Here is a 19,099-nt window from a genome sequence, read left to right as displayed (position 1 = left end):
ATCGCTGATAGATCTTAAATATCAACCTCCAATCTCCATCGCCGGAAGCAGAAGCTACGCCATCCAACCTCTAGACCGGCGGCGACAAATACCACTTCAGGCGTCTACATCTTCTCCAGAAGTGAAAACTATACCATCCATCGCCATCAGATTTGAAATCACGTCGCATGCAGTACAGCTCTCCTCTTTCCAGCGAAAAAAAAGTGGGGGGGGGGGGAAGGGGGTTGAGACGGGGTCCCCGGTCTTCCTCGACACGGCCCCCGGCCGCCTAGCACCTAGGCGCCGATTGCGATTTTTGCAACATTACTTTTCAGAGAGAGAAAGAGAGATTTTAGAGTTTAGCTTCCATTGATCCAAGATTGAAGAACAAAGATACTTTGAAGATTGTATTTCATTGCTACTAGGTAAATTCTACCCATAATCTAGTTTTATATTTCAATTGTATTTGCAATTTACATTCCTTAATTCAATTAGGTTTTTGAGATTTCAATTTCATGAAGATGAGTAGCTACTTTCATTTAGGGATTGAATTGTGCAATGTTGTGCATGATTAGTGTTGATCTTCAATTCTAATTTGTGGAAGTTGATTCACTCTATTTTGGAATTCTATTCTTGTTCTTTGATTGTTGCTTTGATTTGACTCTAAGAGTTTTTGGCCAATCTCTTAGAAGATTGAGGCATTGATCTAAGCATGATTAGTGATTAGTATTGAGGTTAGCTTTTGCAATTATAGATCCAATGGAAATCTAAGAGTAGACTAGTAGGAAGGTGTTGAAGCAAAAGTGTTTGATGAAATGCCTCTAAAGCTTTTGGTTACCTAACAAGTATTCCTAAGCTAGAGAGCCTTAGTACACTAGTTGTGGAAAAGGATTGTGAGTTAACACCCTTGAATAGCCAAAGTAGTTGAATCAACATTCCCCAACTTAAGTCACACGGTGAGGCATCACAACCGATCATGATTCATTCCCTTGCTTTATACAATTGTTTGTTTCGTTCTTGTTTACTTTAATTGATCAAACTTTCTACCAACAAATGTTTACTTCATGCTGGAAAAATTTTCTTGGAAAAAATGGCGTTGGGAGATGATGAGGCTAATTCTGGAAGACCAAATATGGTTATGGGCCAAGTCAAATATGATGAAATGGAGGCTCAGCTTTTAAAGAAAACAAGTGAAATTAACAGTGGAGGTTCGGCTGGGAAGGGAGAAGCAAGTTCTACTAGGCCTAAAAAGGTTAGAGTGCTCAAAAGTAGTGAGGAATGGATAGGGGCGGTAAGGGAATATACTGATAAGGACAAGGGATTTTTTAATTTGGTGGTAGAGGCCTTTCATGAGGTGAATGTGTATTTGTTGACTATGTATGACAAGAACCGGAAGGAGTATAAAGAAGAGAAGGATATTATGGCAATGAAGGCAGCTTCAATTTTTCTAGAAATAGCACAACAAAGTTCAATGTGGAGAAATGATAATGAGCTATTGGGTAGGAACTTGAAGGCAAATCAAAAGCTTATTAGGTGGATAATTTGTGAATGGGCTGAGAAGTTGGATTTGTGAGATAAAAAGTTGATTGAATTAAAAGAGTTGATAGTTATTCTGAAAAATGGAATTTGATTAATTGGGTCGTGTCACTGGAGTTTCGTTGGTGAAAGTGGACTAATTGGGTCTACAATTAATTTGGTACACATTTCTAGTAATATTGGGTTTCGTTAGAGCAATCATTATTGCATGGACCATGGTCCGCTGTGTGGCCCATAAATAAAAAGTACATTTTTAATATACTAAACGTACATTATTTTTGTACATATATTAACAAGCTATCCCTGACTATCTTGCTCTTAGTAACAAGTTCCCTCTTTTCTCTTGTTACTAAGCTGTCTACAGATCCCTTGATTCCCCTTATCTTATTTGTTGGTCCTGCATGTAGTTGGTTGGTGGGGTTGATAGCTCTTAATGGTGGTTGGTTTATTCTGCATTTATGAAGGCCATGAAGCATTCAATGCTGAAGTTTTATGACTGGCTTTCTCCCCATTATATATTATGTTGCTGCTATACCCCTTCACTATAAACGTAACCACTCACACATTTATCCTATTACCGACTCACCCCTGTCATGGCTTCTAGCAGCAAAGGAAAGGAAACTCTGTACGAGCAGTATGCTAACCTTAGTATCTCGGACGATAATGAGGTGGAGGTCAACATTGCGACGGAGGATAATGAAGATCTTGACACTAAAAGCTACATGCTAGTTGGCTCCCTCATGACCGAAAAAATGGTTTGTTTTAACTATCTGAAGGAAACCATGGCACAGACTTGGAGACATCGAAAAGGAATGATGGCAGAGGAAGTAGCACCAAACTTGTTCATCTTCTACTTCTGTCATAAGAAGGACAGACAAAGGATCCTTGATGACGGGCCATGGTCCTATGACCAAAACCTTCTCGTTCTTCAAAAGATAGAAAGCAAAGATTCCCCGTTTGATGCAGATTTCTCTAAAACTGAGTTCTGGGTCCAAATCCATAAAATCCCCCAGCGGTTCTCAAATCCCAAGATCGCAGAGATTATTGGAGCACATTTAGGAGAGTTCATAAAGTCCGACTTGGAACACTTTGATGGCACCCGGAGCGCTTTGATCAGAGTAAGGGTCATTCTGGATATTACCAAACCCCTAAAGAGAAGAATCAAGATAAAGGTCTCACCAGAGGAAAACATATGTATGGAGTGCAAATACGAGAGGCTCCCAACCTTCTAATTCGTTTGTGGATGAATAGGGCACGCAAACAAGTACTGCCTTAGACAGTTCGACACTCAGAGCACAGACATGGTGAAAGCCTATAGTCCGGATATGCGTGCTGGTGGTCGACGCGGTCAGATCTAGAGTAGCCGTTGGCTGCTTGCACAACTTCCGACCAAAGCAAGGTTGGTGACCGGAGCAACATGTGAACGAGACAAACTGATAGAAGGCGGGACATCGGAATCGAGGTACGAGGTTCAACCTAGACCATTCGTTGGAAATTACCCTCTTTACCTAGGGGACAATACTAAGCTTGCTGGAAGGACAGATCAGAAAAGGTCAGACATTTATGAACTATCAGAAACATTAACGAAGCAGTAGAGAGAGCGGGCACTCCTTTTCAAAGTCAAACATTGGCTATGGGCTTTTTAAATGGTGAGCAAAATAGAAAATGGACTGAGGATCCAGAGAATATGCCTTCTGAGGAACCCATGATGGTGAACCAAAACTTTGCCATAGTTAACCCAAAAAACTTCCCAGAGGTGGGACCTGGTGTTCAGGCCCACCTAGACAAATGATCATTCTTGCCTGGAACTACTGTGGTTATTATTAAGTCATTCTTTGCAAGACACATCGACATGGTTATTAACGAGGGGGATGGAGACAAAAAATAGCGTCTTACCAGTTTCTATGAGGAACCTGATAGAAATAGACGTCCAGTCGAATGGAACCTCTTGGAAACACTATCAACGCAATTCACCCTTCCCTGGGCAGTTGTTGGAGACTTCAACGACATCCTCAGTGCCAAGGAAAAGATAGGAGGTAACCCTCAACCGAATTGGCTCATTGATGGATTCAAGACTGCGGTCGAACGAAGCGAGCTCACTGAGCTTGACAGGGTGCTTGTCTTAGATAGCTGGAGGGATAGATTTCAAGGGGCGTGTGCTTGTTCTATCATTACCTCGCGAAGTGACCACCTTCCTATTTTAATCAAGGTTGTCCCGAAACTAGTAACTTCCAGTGTGTTCAGAATTTCCATGTTTGAGAATCTTTGGCTGAAGGAGTCCCAGTGCCGTGAGGTAGTTATTCAGAGTTGGAACCGCTCGAGAGGCGACAATATTCATCATTGTTTTGGCAGATGCAGTGAGGATATTCGGAGGTGGGGGAAGGTCTTCACCAAGAATTTTAAACAGCGCATTACATATTGGGAGAAATGAATGGTGATCCTCAAGAACAGATTAAATCCCCGCGGTTGTGCTTTGTTCCAATTAAGATGCCCAATTCCAGCACCTAAGAGTTATAGAACATCAAAATGATTACTGGAAGCAATGTGCTAAGGAGTTCTGGCTCAAGGATGGTGACAAAAACACTACTTTCTTTCACAACTCAGTTCGGAGGAGGCGGAACAACAACCAGATCGATAGGCTCAGAGATGAGGAGGGCTCTTGGGTGGAGAAAGGTATTGACCTCAATAATCTGATGCTCAATTATTTTCAAAACTTATTTACTGAGGTTCCTGGTGATTTGAGTTATGCTCTTAATTGTCTAGAAAACAAACTTTCTCACACTCAGAATGAAGCCATCATGAGAAAATTTACAAATGAGGAATTAAAATATGCTGTTTTTTATATGAAACCAGATAAATCTCCGGGTCCGGATGGGATCCCCCTGGGATTTTTTCAATTCTTTTGGGATATTGTGGGAGGTGATGTGGTGAATTATTGTGAGGAATTTAGAGTTTCTAAGACCCTGTCTCTTGATAGTAATGCAACTCATATTGTTCTGATCCCAAAAATCTCTAATCCTACCAGTATGACTGATTTGAGACCTATTGCACTTTGCAATAGTCTCTACAAAATCCTGGCCAAAGCATTAGCCAACCGAATTAAACCGTTCCTCCATACACTTATCTCTGAATCACAATCAGCCTTTGTCCCAGGAAGGTTAATTACAGATAACCTCCTTATTGCTTTTGAAGCTCATCATTTCATGAGAAGGAAAACCCAAGGGAAGTCTGGGTAGTTGGGTTGAAACTTGACATGAGTAAAGCATACGATAGGGTTAACTGGAGTCTGGTGGAGGGGGTCTTGCTTAAACTTGGTTTCTGCTCTAAATTTATCTTGATGGTCTCGGGTTGCATTAGGTCAGTCAATTACTCCATAATCCAAGAGGGGCAATGCTTAGGTCCAATTTTTTCAGGTAGAGGGTTAAGACAAGGGGATCATCTTTCCCCCTATCTTTTCATTTTGGTTATGGAATGTCTAAGTGCTCTAATTAACAGAGAAGTCCAATCTGGGAATCTCCAAGGGGTTTGTGTTGCAAAAGATGCTCCTCCTATTTCCCACTTGTTGTTCGCGGATGATTGTTATATTTTCTGTAGAGCAAACTCCTTAGAAGTAAACATTCTAAAGTCTATTCTCATGGATTTTGGTACTGCTTCTGGTCAGTCATTGAATCTTATCAAGTCTTCCATTTTCTTTAGCAAGAATGTTGATACCATTTTTAAGGAAGTTATATATGATATTCTTGGTATAGCTGAAGGGTCTTCTTGTGGGAAATACCTTGGGCTTCCATCTCTTGTGGGTCGAAGAAAGAATGAGATATTGGGCTTTATAAAAGATAAAGTGGTGGCTCAGATCAACAGTTGGAACAACAAATTTCTGTCAAAGGCCGAGAGGGAGATTTTAATAAAAAAATGTTTTGCAAGCAATCCCCACCTGAGCATCTTCTTGCTTCCTCATGAGCTATGCAATAAGATTGAGGTGGCCTTGAATGGATTTTGGTGGACAGGTAACCAGGAGTCTAGAAAAGGCATAAGATGGAGAAGATGGGACGATCTGTGTATGCCTAAAAAAGTAGGGGGTATGGGATTTCGAAAAATTAGAGAATTCAACACTGCCCTGCTCGGGAAGCAAGCATGGAGGTTGATCCAATATCCAAATTCCCTCGTGTCCAGAATTTTCAAGGCAAAGTACTTCAAAGACTCCAACTTCTTGGATGCAAAACTGGGGAGCAGCCCCTCGTTTGTATGGAGGAGTATCCTTCATAGTCAAGCAATTATCAAGGCAAATTGTAGATGGAGGGTGGGGAATGGCAATTCTATTAGGATATGGGAAGACCCCTGGCTCCCCGATCAGCAATCACACTTCGTTCAAACTCCTGAACCAATTTATCTTCATGATGCAAAGGTCTCCTCACTACTGAACACACAAGGCTATAACTGGGACACTGAGATCCTTGATGACTTATTCTTGGCCAATGATAAAGAGCAAATACTAAGGATCCCAATTCCTTCATTACCTCATGATGACAAACTAATTTGGTGCAGGGAAGAGAACGGGAAGTTCACAGTGAGTAGTTGTTATAGAAAGCTTGTTGGAGAAATGGATGCACAAGAAGATGCAAGCAGGACTCAGTTTTGGAAGCTGCCAATTCCCCCCAAAGTCAAGAACTTTTTATGGCAAGCTTGTTCTAATTTTTTACCTACTGCAGATAACCTCCATATGAAGCATGTGCCCTGCCCTATCCATTGCAACCTATGCTCAAGCCATTCGTAATCTATTGCTCATCTATTCATATCTTGTAGCTTCACGAAGGATTGTTGGAGGAAACTTAATATTCTCAATGTCAATAATGCAAACCAGTTTCATAATTGGATCAGCAACAACATGAAAGCTCCAGACTCTAATTTGTTATGCCTATTATTGGTCACTTGTTGGAAAATCTGGGAAACAAGAAATCATAAAGTTTGGAGTAACTCCCCACCGAACTATGTTGTTGTTGTTGATGGTGCAAGAGGATTTCTCAATGCTTGGTCCAACATGCAAATTGTTAATTTAAAGACTGAAAACTGCCTTCACAACAGTCGTTGGCAAAAACCACCTCTTGGCTGGACAAAAATGAATGTTGATGCTGCATGCTACAATGAACTATGTATTACCAGCATGGGATTTATCATCCGTGATGCAGAGGGTAATTGAAGTTGGATCGCATGCAGATTGAAATCAATGCGCTTCTCGTCATCCAGGGACTAAAGAAAAATGACTTAGATTCTTCCTTTGAGTTAGTCCTAGAGGATATTCGTAATCTAGCTAAAGATTTCCGTTGTATTAGCTTTTTATTTGCTAAGCGAACTGCGAACTCGGCCGCCCATTTACTTGCTTGGGAAGCCGTGTTCATAGCTGATTGCATTGTTTGGGTGTCTTCACCCCCTTTGTTCTTGTCTGACATTCTCTCTTCGGAGTCTTCCTTTTAATGTATGTTGTTTGTTTATTTTTCAAAAAAAAAAAAGTATTGAAACTACATTAATTTATATATACTATCAAATAATGTACATTCAGTACAAAATAATGTACTTTTAGTGTAATAAAAATGTACCTTATATTCATGGTCCACACAATAATTTGCCTCGTTGGAATTAATTGGCTGCTATGACTGAAGATGGAAAAAGAAAAATTGGATGTGTGATGGATTATTGGAATTAATTTGGTTTTTTGGATCATTTTAATTGATAAAAAAGGTTGAAAAATTGGATGTGTGATGGATTATTGGAATTAATTTGGTTTTTTGGATCATTTTAATTGATAAAAAAGGTTGAGGACGCAAATTATGTCGTGGACCTAGGTCCACTTTGCGACGCTGTTTCACTATTTTTTTTTTTTAAAAAAATTACTAAACATATAGCCCTGAAATGTGTGAATGTGGAGGTTTCAAATTATGAATATTGAGTATAGAATTTGTGAATGTAGAGTTATAAATGTGTGATCTGTAGTAGAGTTAACAGAGTTCTAGCAGCCTTGAAATGTGTGAATATGGAGGTTTCAAATTGTGAATATGAAGTATAAAATTTGTGAATGTAGAGTTATGAATGTGTGAACCTGTAGTAGAGTTAATAGAGTTCTAGCAACTTGTAGCCCTGTAATGTGTGAATGTGGAGTTCCCAAGTTGTGAACATGGAGTATAGGACCTATGAATATAGAGTTTTGAATGTGTGAATGCATAACAGTGGTATTATAGTTACTAAACATAACCCTGTAATGTGTGAATGTGGAGTTTTCAAATTGTGAATATGGAGTATAGGGTTTGTGAATGTAGAGTTTGTGTTCTGTTGCGATGAGGAGCCGTTAACGCCGTTAATTTTTTTTTATAAAAAAATGTGAAACGGCGTCATATTGGACCCATGTCTACCTTGCAAGGTGGACCTGGGTCCACGGCATAACAACTGGGTTGAGGAAGCTTGGGCTGTTGTGGAATGAGTGGCCGAATGGCCATGTGGAGATGGGCTGCAGATGGTCACATTTAATGGGCCTAAGGAGATGCAAGCCAAATGGGCCTTATGTGTTCTAATTTTGGATTCTTATATTAGATTTAGCGTATGGTACGCTTTAGCTTAAATTTTGTTACCCATTGGGCCTTTATAATTGTTAGGCTAGATGGTAGCCCGTTTGGAATGTTAGGGCTTTGGCCCTTTATGTTTTGTAGGCCTTTTTGCCCATTGAGATTGTAAGGTCTTTGGACCTCAAGATTGTGAGCTCTAGGTTATTTTTGGGCCTAAGGCGTTTGTAAGGCTTCGGCCTCTAGATTTTTTTTCAGGAAATGCATTTGTTTTGAAAAAAGAAATATGTATATATATAGAGAGAGAGAGATAAATGATCATGTGAAACAATTGCCTTAGGTGAGAAATAAGATGTAACTATAGCTATAGGTTGAGTTCAAATCAAGGGTCTAAATTTGAGATTTTTTTTTAAAATGCGGTGACATTATTCTAATTTTGTGTAAGTTAATTTTTTTTGTCTTCCAGTGTACATTGTTCCTTCTTCCAGTGTACATTGTTTCTTCTTCCAATGCACATTATTTTGTCATACAGTGCATATTGTTCATTCTTCTAGTGCACATTGTTATGCCATACAGAGGATATTATTATGCCTTCTAGAGTACAATGTTGTGCCTTCATAGTGAATATTGTTTGCCTTAGAGTGCATATTGTCGTGCCTTGTAGCGCACATTGTTGTGCCTTCCAATTTTTAGATCATAGGTATTATATATATATATATATATATATATATATATATATATATATATATATATATGAGCACGATTGACAAGGGTGTCGATCATTACTTTAGAATTTTTTCACATAATACAAAATAGTCATAATGATGAGAGCTTCAATATTGTATTAAGTGTTCAATCATAAACCGTACAGATTACATAATTATATATACCGAAGGAATCATAAGTCTACTGAGACAAAGACTCATACTATGACTCAACTACATAGAGTCCTAATAATAATAATAACAACAACAACAACAATAAGAACAACAACATTTATTTAAATATAAATTATCAATTTTTATCATTAATTAATTAATCAACATAACTAATAAAACTAAAACATATATCTCAAATTTGAAGATTTTTAAAAATAAAATGGATACTTGATGCCCTCCATTATTGAGATCTTGATAAAAGAAATAGGACAAAAAGAAACTAGTGACTTAAATAAATCTTCAAAATCTTCAAATTTGAGATATATATTTTAGTTTTCTTAGTTATGTTGATTAATTAATTAATGATAAAAATTGACAATTTATATTTAAATAAATGTTGTTGTTCTTATTGTTGTTATTATTAAAGCATCTTTATCTGTTGTTTATTTGGGGTTCATGTCAGAGAAAAAACTAAACGAAGAAAATCACAACTGATATGGAGGCTTCAATTTGGAGAGTTAATTCTCCTGCAAAATCAGATTTTGCAGGTGAAGAAAAAAAAAACATCGCACAACTCGCGCGTTGCGCGACAATTCGCGCCCCAGTGGTCGCGTGTTCCTCACGCACCCGTTGGGGCAAGTCAGAGTGGCCGCCAACTGGCGGCCACTCTGACTGTTAACTTCCTTCTTTTTTTTTTTTTAATTTCAAATGTCAGAATATAATTGTTTCTTTGTTTTTTTTTCTTTTTTTTATTTTTCATCTTCTATTCTCTCTCTTAATCACACTTACAAAAACTCCTGAAAATTCACAAAATAAACCCACTGATATGGATGCTCTTATTATGACTATTTTGTATTATGTAAAAAAATTTTAAAATAATTATCGACACCAGTGTCAATCGTACTCATATAATTATATATTTCCTAATTTATTATACAAAGTATGGTTAGAAATCATTATCAATAATAATTACAATATATATATATATATATATATATATATATATATATATATATATATATAGGCCATGTTTGGTAAATAATCAGCCTATCAGCCAATTTTGGCTTATTTAACCACTATTAGTTGTTTGGTTAATAAGCTTTTTGCAACTCCAAAATACTAAAAATCAAAAGGTTACTCAAAACAGCCTTTTCAATTAGCTTTTTGAGAAAAGAAATTATACCAAACAGCTATCAGCTAACAGCTAATGTATCAAACAACTTTCTACAATCAGCCAATGTTATCAACTAATCATAACTTTTAACCCAAACAGCCAACCCAATCAGCGAACAATCATTTACTAAACAGGGCCATAGAGTTATCTTCTTCAGCTGAAATAATGATTTGACCTGAATGCTGGATAGACGGAATAGTGAGGCAGTACTTATACTGTGGACCATGGGTCATGGTTGATAATGCAGTTGTGTTGAAAGGATATTGTAGTTGTGTTGAAAGGATACTGCAGTTGTGTTGAAAAGGAACTGCAGTTGTGCGGAGCAGAGGCCGTGTCATTCATTTGGAACTGCAGTTGTGTTGAACGGATACTGCAGTTGTGTTGAAAAGATACTGCAGCTGTGTTGAACGGATACTGCAGTTGTGTGGAACGGATGAACGGCCTCTGTTCCGTGCAACTGCAGTTTCCTTTTAACACAACTGCAGTATCTTTTCAACACAACTGCAGTATCCGTTCAACACAACTGCAGTATCAGTTATGATCATGGTCCACGATATAATTTGCCATAGTGAGGGGCATGTGCAATTGATTTTAACGTCAGGGGTGACAGTGAAATAATCCCCAATAAAAAAAAAATAAAAAAAAAAGGAAAAGATAAGCAAGAAAAATCAGCGGCCATCAATCAATTATTCAAAGTCAAGATTCTATGCTCCACAGCATTTTCTTTTTTAAATTTTATAATCTTTAAAGAAAAAAAAAACAGTAAAACAACGTAGGCACGCTACCTAAAGAAAATGACGTCATCCGCGACATCAGCACAGCTCACAAAGGAGACGTGACAGCAGCATCTGCTGCGTCACCCAAACCGTTTTCACACTTGCACCTACAACCTCATCAACTCAACCGCCCGGGTCGGGTCTTTTAAAGACTCAGTCCAACATTGTTGCGTTAAACTGGATTTGCATGCATACCATTTTGCGGCATTTGATTGATTTGCATACTTTTTGTTTTCTATTTCTTTTAGGATTCCAAATTAGAAAATGAGTAAAAGTTATTCTTTAAATATAATATATTTAAACAGATTAATAGTAAGACATAAATGTATTAGAAATATATATAGGCCGGTTTAGAAGGCAATTAATAATAAAAAAATAAAGTTAATCTTCAAAAAATCTTATTTCCCTATTATAAAAAAAACAGCCCTGATTAGATGTTAATTTTTTTTTAAAGTAAGTCTCCTATGAAAGGGTCTTAAGGAGTCACCGGTTGTTATCCGTGAGATGGATCGAGTTTATATAAAAATGTAATATTTATATTAAAAAATGTAATATTTTTTCTGTTTATTTTGTTTGTGGTTTGATTAATGATGTTTAACTAAAATTATTTTTAATTCAATTTTTTTTATAATATTGAATTTAGTATTAGTATATAAAATTTATATATTTAAAAATTACATTAAAAGTACTACAGTAGTAAACACAAAAAAGTAAATTTAAAAATAATTAAAAACTATCTATAAAAATATGAAATGAAAAAAGAGTTGATTTGACAAGTGAATAGTAAATCGGACAGAGAGTACTAATAAAGAATACAGTCTTTGTTATCTATAAGAAAAACTGTTAAACGTTTAAGGAAAAATATAATATTTTAAATTAAAATTTAAAATTATACATTTTTATTTAAAAGTATTACACTTTAATTATACATAAAAAAAGTTACTTCATTTTTAATTAGTATTATAATTACATTTTTATTTTAACGCGAACCATCTCACGAATAAAAATTCATGAGAACGTCTGTCCATCTCACACTCTCACATGAATTTTTTTTTTTTTTTTTTAAAAAGAGTAAGTTTTAAAATAGTGTTATTGGGTAAAAGCATGGGTCGGATAAGTTTTACAGGTGGGAGGAAATCCAGAACCCGAATCGATCAAAAATGAGAAACTTGCCCTTCGCCTGTTTTCTTCAACTCGACTCAACCTTTTGTAGTATTTACGAAACTTCCCAGGGGGACAAGTGGGACCGATCTTTGTCCGTTTTCGACTCATAGTAGCGGCGGCAGCTAAATTTTTTCCTTAATTTCCAAGTCCTCCAAACTCTAATCTTTGATGGGTTTAGGTTTCTGTTTGATCTTGGCAAACACAGATGTTCTAGCCTGCTTTGAAATGGAAAACAATTAGTGGGTATTAATTATATTTTTGTGATCAATTTCACCTTCTCCCAGTTCAAGTCTTGGCCTTTTGGATCTGCTGTCGTAGGTTCTCGGAGTTTCTGTTTATTCAGAGTATGTTGTAAATCTTGCTGTGTATTTTGAAAGATTACTGGATAAGGGATTCATAATTCATTCATGTTAGTTTAAAGCTCTGATGGGCTGATTTTGTTTCTGGAAATTTTTTCTATCAATCATGTAAGGCCAGAAATTGTGAAGTAGAATTAGGTGTTGATTGAGCAGTTGTATTTGTTTGCATATATTGAGGATGGCATTGATACTGTAAAGAATAGGAATAGGAAAAGGAAAAGGAAAAGGAAATTGAATTTACTGATATAGGATTGGAGGAGATATGGGTAGTTCTTTTGAGCCATCATCATCCATAAGTTTCACTTCATCATCACAGACATCGAATGGGTCGATTGGGCAGATTGTGCCACCTTCTGGTGGATCTAGTCTTGAAATTATCAGTTTAAGTAAGCTCAGCAATAGTTTGGAGCAACTCTTGTCTGATACAACTTCAGATTTTAGTGATGCTGATATTGTTGTAGAGGGGACTACGGTTGGTGTCCACCGGTGTATATTAGCAGCTAGGAGTAAGTTTTTTCATGTGCTCTTTAGAAAAGAAAAGGAGGGCGTTGGAAAGGAAGGTAAACCGAGGTATTGTATGGAAGATTTGCTGCCTTATGGTGAGGTTGGATACGAGGCTTTCCTCACTTTCTTGAGCTATCTGTACACGGGAAAACTGAAGCCTTCTCCACCAGAGGTTTCTACTTGTGTTGACACCATATGTGCACATGATTCTTGTAGGCCAGCGATTAACTTTGTCGTGGAAATGATGTTTGCATCTTCGGTATTTCAGGTGCCAGAGTTACTCTCACTTTTTCAGGTAGACCAAAGTCTTTTAGCATAGTATGTGCAATCTTATATTGTTCATAATTACTGTATTTTGAATAAGAAGAATCAACTTCCTGTTTGTATGGAGTTCGTGTCTCTTTGATCATCTATCAAGCTGAGTACTACTATGCAAATCATTCTAGAAGTCTTTGCTGAAATAACATGGTATATTTGTTAAACTTTTGTAAAAAATGAATTGTTGTATGTGCTGTAAACATACTTTTCTAAGCATGGAAATAATCTTGATAATTATAATTGCATTGGAACGAAAATGATTTCCTTTTGAAGAGCTCCGTTGTGTGACCTATGTAACAGGGAGGAAAGCAACAGAGGCATACTCTGTTTCATGATGTTGATAAAGAAAGTTGATATATATATTCTTCTCTTCTTTTTCATTGGGGGCTGTGGAAAGGAACATAAAAATGAGGGCGAGAGATTAACAACTTTCCAGAGGCGTGCGTATGTAAATTGTGAGAGCATAAACACTTCACAACTACAGAACTAGCTTTCTCATGGTTTTACAGTTAACAATTGTGTGGAAACTTCAAGTAATTAAATACAGAGTGGTTTGATTTTTTTCAATTTTATTTTTAAACTATCTTCTGTGGCCGAATGTGCCACAGGTATGTATTTAGTTCGAGCCTGCTGCTATTTTTTGTTACATAATATCTTAACTAGAATAGAATAATAAAGCAGTTGAAGACATAAAGTTATAATTAAAAATCATGAACAATCAATTTACCTGGTCAAATTTTCTTCAACCAAGTCTGAATTTTTTTTCTTTTTACATATAATGTTGAATTGCAGAGGCGCCTTCTTAATTTTGTTGGAAGAGCTGTAGTGGAAGATGTCATCCCTATACTAGTTGTTGCCTTCCATTGCCAATCAAATCAGCTTCTCAATGAATGCATTGATAGAGTGGCTCGATCAGATCTTGAAAGCATATTTATTGAGAAAGAGGTCCCCTTTGAGGTTGCTGAGCGCATTAAATTGCAGCGGGTCAAGTCTCAGGCAGATGAAAATAAAGCCATGCCACTAGATCCACTGCGTGAGAAAAGAATAAGGAGAATATACAAGGCATTAGACTCGGATGATGTTGAACTTGTCAATCTTCTCCTGACTGAGTCTGATGTAACACTAGATGAAGCCTATGCTCTTCATTATGCTATCGCGCATTGTGATCCCAAGATTGTGACTGAGGTGCTAAGTCTGGGTTTAGCTGATGTAAACCTTCGGAATCCTCGGGGTTACACTGTGCTTCATATTGCCGCAATGCGCAAGGAGCCATCAATCATAGTGTCCCTTCTGACAAAGGGGGCTTGTGTATTGGAGTCAACATGGGATGGACAAAGTGCAGTTAGAATCTGCAGGCGGTTAACTAGGCCGAAAGATTATCATGCAAAAACAGAACAAGGCCAGGAAGCGAACAAAGACAGGATATGTATTGATGTCTTAGAGAGGGAGATGCTCAGGAAACCAATGGCTGGAGATGGGTTATCCTCTTCACCAATGATGGCTGATGATCTGCACATGAAACTCCTTTACCTGGAAAATAGAGGTATATTTCTGGATATTCTAGTCTTTGATTCTCCACATTGTAGCAAGGCCTACTTCTGGAGACTGTATTCTCTATCAATCATAGTAAAACATCACTTATTGCTGACTACGATGTGTGTCTAGATAATGGTTATGACATGGGTAATGCCTAAAATACTATTTCGGATAAATGGGGAGTAGTTATGACCTGGTCGGTCTTTCTCAATAGGCCGATCCTTCTGACCTTTGGTAATGATAGATGAACCTGGTGCAGCATCCATATGTTTCAATACTTCAAAATCTGACTGTAATATATCCATAACCTTAAAGCTATGAAAATGATTTAAGCATTAAAAATGATTTTTTGTATACAATCTCGTATTGAAACTGTTTTACCATGTGCATGCCTCCAATACTTCTGGCAGCCTATTTCTCAGGATGGGTAATTTCTACTTTGGATGTGTCCTAACTTGGAATTTGGAAATGCTGATATACTGCAAATTATATCTGTTTTCCCAGCATGAGACTTGTTAGCTATTATCATGAATTGTGTGCTCCTTAGTATTGTTTCATTGAAACTGTTTTGATTTTGGTAATGAATGGGGTTTGTGATGATAGTTTTACCTTATAAGCACCATTGAAAGTGAATAATGATCTTAAAATATTTCCACTATACTTTTAGTGCTTGTTTGGTCTACAGTTTAGTGAAGCTTAGAAACATAAACTAGGCCAAACACTAAAAACTGAAAAGGCTTTTAATAATAAAGCTAAATAAGAGGCAAGAAGCATTTTTGAATAAGCATCACGGTTAAGGTTTTCCAAAGAACTCCAGCTTCTGCTAGGTTGCTTTAAATTGTCACTGATTGAAATCTGAGCATCAATTCTATCTACTGCACACCAAATGTTCTGTATGTTCAAGTAAATCACTGATGTACATTCATATGACCTATTACAGTGGCATTTGCACGACTACTATTCCCCCTTGAAGCTAAACTAGCCATGGAAATTGCAAATGCTGAGATGACAGCTGAGTTTGCCGGTTTCTTGGCATCTAAAGGTTCAAATGGGAATTTGAGGGAGGTGGATTTGAACGAGACACCAATAATGCAGAAAAATAGACTTCTGTCAAGGTTAGAAGCCCTCTCAAAGACAGGTATCTTTCTCCCTCTCACTCCATTAATTTCGGGTTTGACTGACTTATGTTCAGGTTTGCCCGCTTTCCATTAGTCTAATAACTTCATTTGTGTACGGTGACATGAAATGAAAGAGGTGTATCAATAAGAATTATTCCCCTGCTTATTTAAATACAACAGAAAGAAAGAAAAAAAAAAACAAAAAAAAAAAAAACTGAGAAATGAGCCATAGTAAGAGGAATTAATTAACAGTCAGAGCAAGCAATTACTTATGTGTCACTGATGTGACATTGAATTCCATTGATTGGATTGATACTTCTACCTCTTATTTTTAATCCTTTACATATACAAAGAAGCATTGTTTGAAATATAATATAAACCAAGATTCAAGCAAATGGCATATCAAGGCAGGTAAAGTTATTGCATTAAAATTAATGCAGGGGGTTCAGACGTAATTGAAAATACCATTTATCTTTGATTGAGAGAAAGTTGGATATATTGCATCATTGACAATTTCACTAAAGAAAAGGAACTCCATTGAGCTTTCAAATGTGGCATATAAAGGTAATATGCAAATAAAATAAAAAAATGAGAGAAAAATACTATTATATAGAAGCAAGGATGAAAGAGAACCTTGAATTTGCACAGGGGTTTATACTGTGAGTTTGAATTAATTTTTTCGAACCTTGAATTCCAAAGGGTGTTTATATTTTGGCAGTAGTTTCATCTTTTCAAACATGTTCTAATTTTCAATCTCATGCATATGGTTATCGAACTTAAATTTCTTTTACCTAGTAAAAGACCTCTTGAATGCAAGATTATAAATTTCTGTTTCTGGAATCATTATTCTTAAATTGCCATTTTTATGAGTTTGCAGTGGAGCTGGGCCGACGTTATTTTCCCAATTGCTCTCTTGTTCTGGATAAGTTCATGGAGGACGACTTACCTGATCTATTCTACCTAGAGAAGGGCACTTCAGAGGAGCAAAAAATTAAGAGGAAGCGATTTAAAGAGCTCAAAGATGATGTCCAAAGGGCATTCAACAAGGACAAGGCTGAAAATCGTTGCTCTGGCTTGTCTTCATCTTCGTCTTGCAATTCTCTGAAAGACCATATGAGTTATAAATTTAGGAAAATGTGAAAGTATATAGTGGATCCACTCTCACAAGTACACAGTTTTGAATGGAGAATGTTGTCCTCAAAACTCTCATGTAAACGTAAAATGTTAAGAAGAGCAATTACTGTTGCTTACCCATATTTTAATACTTAATGATGCTTACTAGACTACTTTCAGATCTATAGATTAGAGTGAACTAAAGCTCTTACACAATAACTTAATGTTGTGCAGATTTTCCCATTTCCTTCCTGTAGTTCTACATTTCTACCATAGCAGTAGTTTTGCTTGACACATATTTGTTGTCATTTCTGGTATACTGAAATTAAGCATGGATGAAAAGATCCCTTGTAACTTGATGTGTAGAAACATATGGACAGTCATTATGTAGAAACAAAGTTTGTCAATTGTCATTTTTGGGAGTAATCCAGAGTTTCTACTGACAGATACATTGATTAATCCCCTCATTGGATTGTAGGCACATCTAAGGATGTAATAGTTGTCTGGGAGATTTAAAGTTCTTCTATTCATCTTTTTGCTCAAATAGGCAAATGACACAATTTAAAATTATTAGTCACCACTATAAACTACAAACACAAGTTAAATAAATGTATTACAAGAATTACAGTTGTGCTAAGAAAGGAAAAAGACTTAGATTGCTATTTTTCATATCAAGGTAGGATTGGAGGCAAATTGCTACTTGAGTTTTGGAATAAAACCCAAAACTCATGAATAACATACCAACCTAATGTCTTTTGGTTCAGACAAATAGTGTCATTGTAGCCAACAAGGCAATAACTAAAGTTAGTAAAGTAGCAATTAGTAAAAACTAAATAGTCAAGATTTAAGAACTAAGAACTAAATCAAAGTAAGGGAGATTGATGGCAATTTATATCGTGGACCAAGATGCATAATGCATTGTGCACCCCGATCCAAAACGGCGTTTTGGATCTTTTTAATTAACGCCTTTTTTTTTGGAAATTCTGTTTCCCATCGGCCGTTAACTTATAAGATGAATTATGTGTATGTTGTGATGATATTCTGTGCATTCTGTGTATTCTGACCACAAATTCTGTACATTCATCTCAATTATGTATGTTAATCACTTGAGTAGTGTAAGATGAGTTATGCGTAGGTTCTGATGTGTAAGTATTTGGTGTTATAATTTATGTACATTATGATTATGAATTATGTGTATTATTGTTATGGATTGTGTGTGTTAACCATTGGAGTAGTGTAAACATTAAGATGAGTTATGTGTATGTTGTGATGATATTCTGTGCATTCTGTTTTGACATTTTGTGTATTCTGGCCACGAATTCCGCACATTCATCTCAATTATGTATATTAATCACTTGAGTAGTGCAAGATGAGTTATGCGTGTTAGGAACATCATGTAATAGGTTTTGATGATACCAACTGTTAAGTAGAAATCCCCGAGTCTCGACGCATAGGCAAAACACTGTAAGTTCGACAAGTAAACCAAGAGCGAAAATACAACCGAGTAACTTTGAGCTCAACTCGGAAAATATTTAAGCTTGAGGTAAATTTGTTTGAACATCTTAGAAGTCTCGTGTATTGTAATCATATAGACAGATCAGAAGAAGGCATGGGACAACACTGGAGGAATAAGGGTCTGCGAGACATCAACTAAGTCTCGAGACATAAGCAGAGTTCGAGAGGTAGGACCTCTCGATACAGTTATCCAGTTCGAGACATAAACAGAGTTCGAGAGATAGACCTCTCGATATTTGAGTTCGAGACATCAAGCGATCAAGATATCAACCTTGGTCTCGATACACTAACAATTCTCCAACAAAGCTGAATGACGGTCATACTTAAAGTTTGGAGAAGAAGAATATCATGGAGATGGAATAATGAAGAGGTGCCGAACGTGAAGATTTCAAAATGGGCGGAAATGGATGACACGTCAGATTTCCACCACAAACGGTCAAAAGGTGCACCAATGCTGAAGTGGTCTGATTCCCTACAAACAAGGAATAATGGGAATATAAAAAGAGTAACTTTTACCAAAAGACGAAAGTGGAGCATGGACTCAAGAAAAGTGAACTATGGAACATTCACTACAAGACAAA

At 36.7% G+C, this 19,099-nt stretch overlaps 3 protein-coding genes across 3 annotated transcripts; all 3 read left to right on the top strand.

The window, feature by feature from the left end:
- Positions 1-2,108: 2,108 nt before the first annotated feature.
- LOC116033096 lies at positions 2,109-2,747 on the top strand. The gene has a single exon (XM_031275851.1). The coding sequence runs from the start codon at positions 2,109-2,111 to the stop codon at positions 2,745-2,747; it is 639 nt and encodes a 212-aa protein (XP_031131711.1).
- Positions 2,748-3,148: 401 nt separating this feature from the next.
- On the top strand, positions 3,149-6,709 carry LOC116033095. The gene is made up of 5 exons (XM_031275850.1): positions 3,149-3,271; positions 3,404-3,898; positions 4,017-4,747; positions 4,873-6,189; positions 6,316-6,709. The coding sequence occupies exons 1-5, from the start codon at positions 3,149-3,151 to the stop codon at positions 6,707-6,709; spliced, it is 3,060 nt and encodes a 1,019-aa protein (XP_031131710.1).
- Positions 6,710-12,676: 5,967 nt separating this feature from the next.
- On the top strand, positions 12,677-17,297 carry LOC116032325 (BTB/POZ domain and ankyrin repeat-containing protein NPR1). Its single transcript, XM_031274827.1, has 4 exons — positions 12,677-13,213; positions 14,029-14,779; positions 15,713-15,910; positions 16,768-17,297. Exons 1-4 carry the CDS (start codon positions 12,677-12,679, stop codon positions 17,028-17,030), a joined length of 1,749 nt encoding a protein of 582 aa, XP_031130687.1. The 3' UTR covers positions 17,031-17,297.
- Positions 17,298-19,099: the final 1,802 nt, after the last annotated feature.

Source organism: Ipomoea triloba, chromosome 10 (assembly GCF_003576645.1).
Source record: "Ipomoea triloba cultivar NCNSP0323 chromosome 10, ASM357664v1".
NCBI classification, from domain to species: Eukaryota; Viridiplantae; Streptophyta; class Magnoliopsida; order Solanales; family Convolvulaceae; genus Ipomoea; species Ipomoea triloba.
The sequence above is the reverse complement of the archived record's forward strand: the minus strand, read 5'-3'. Positions and strand labels throughout refer to the sequence as shown.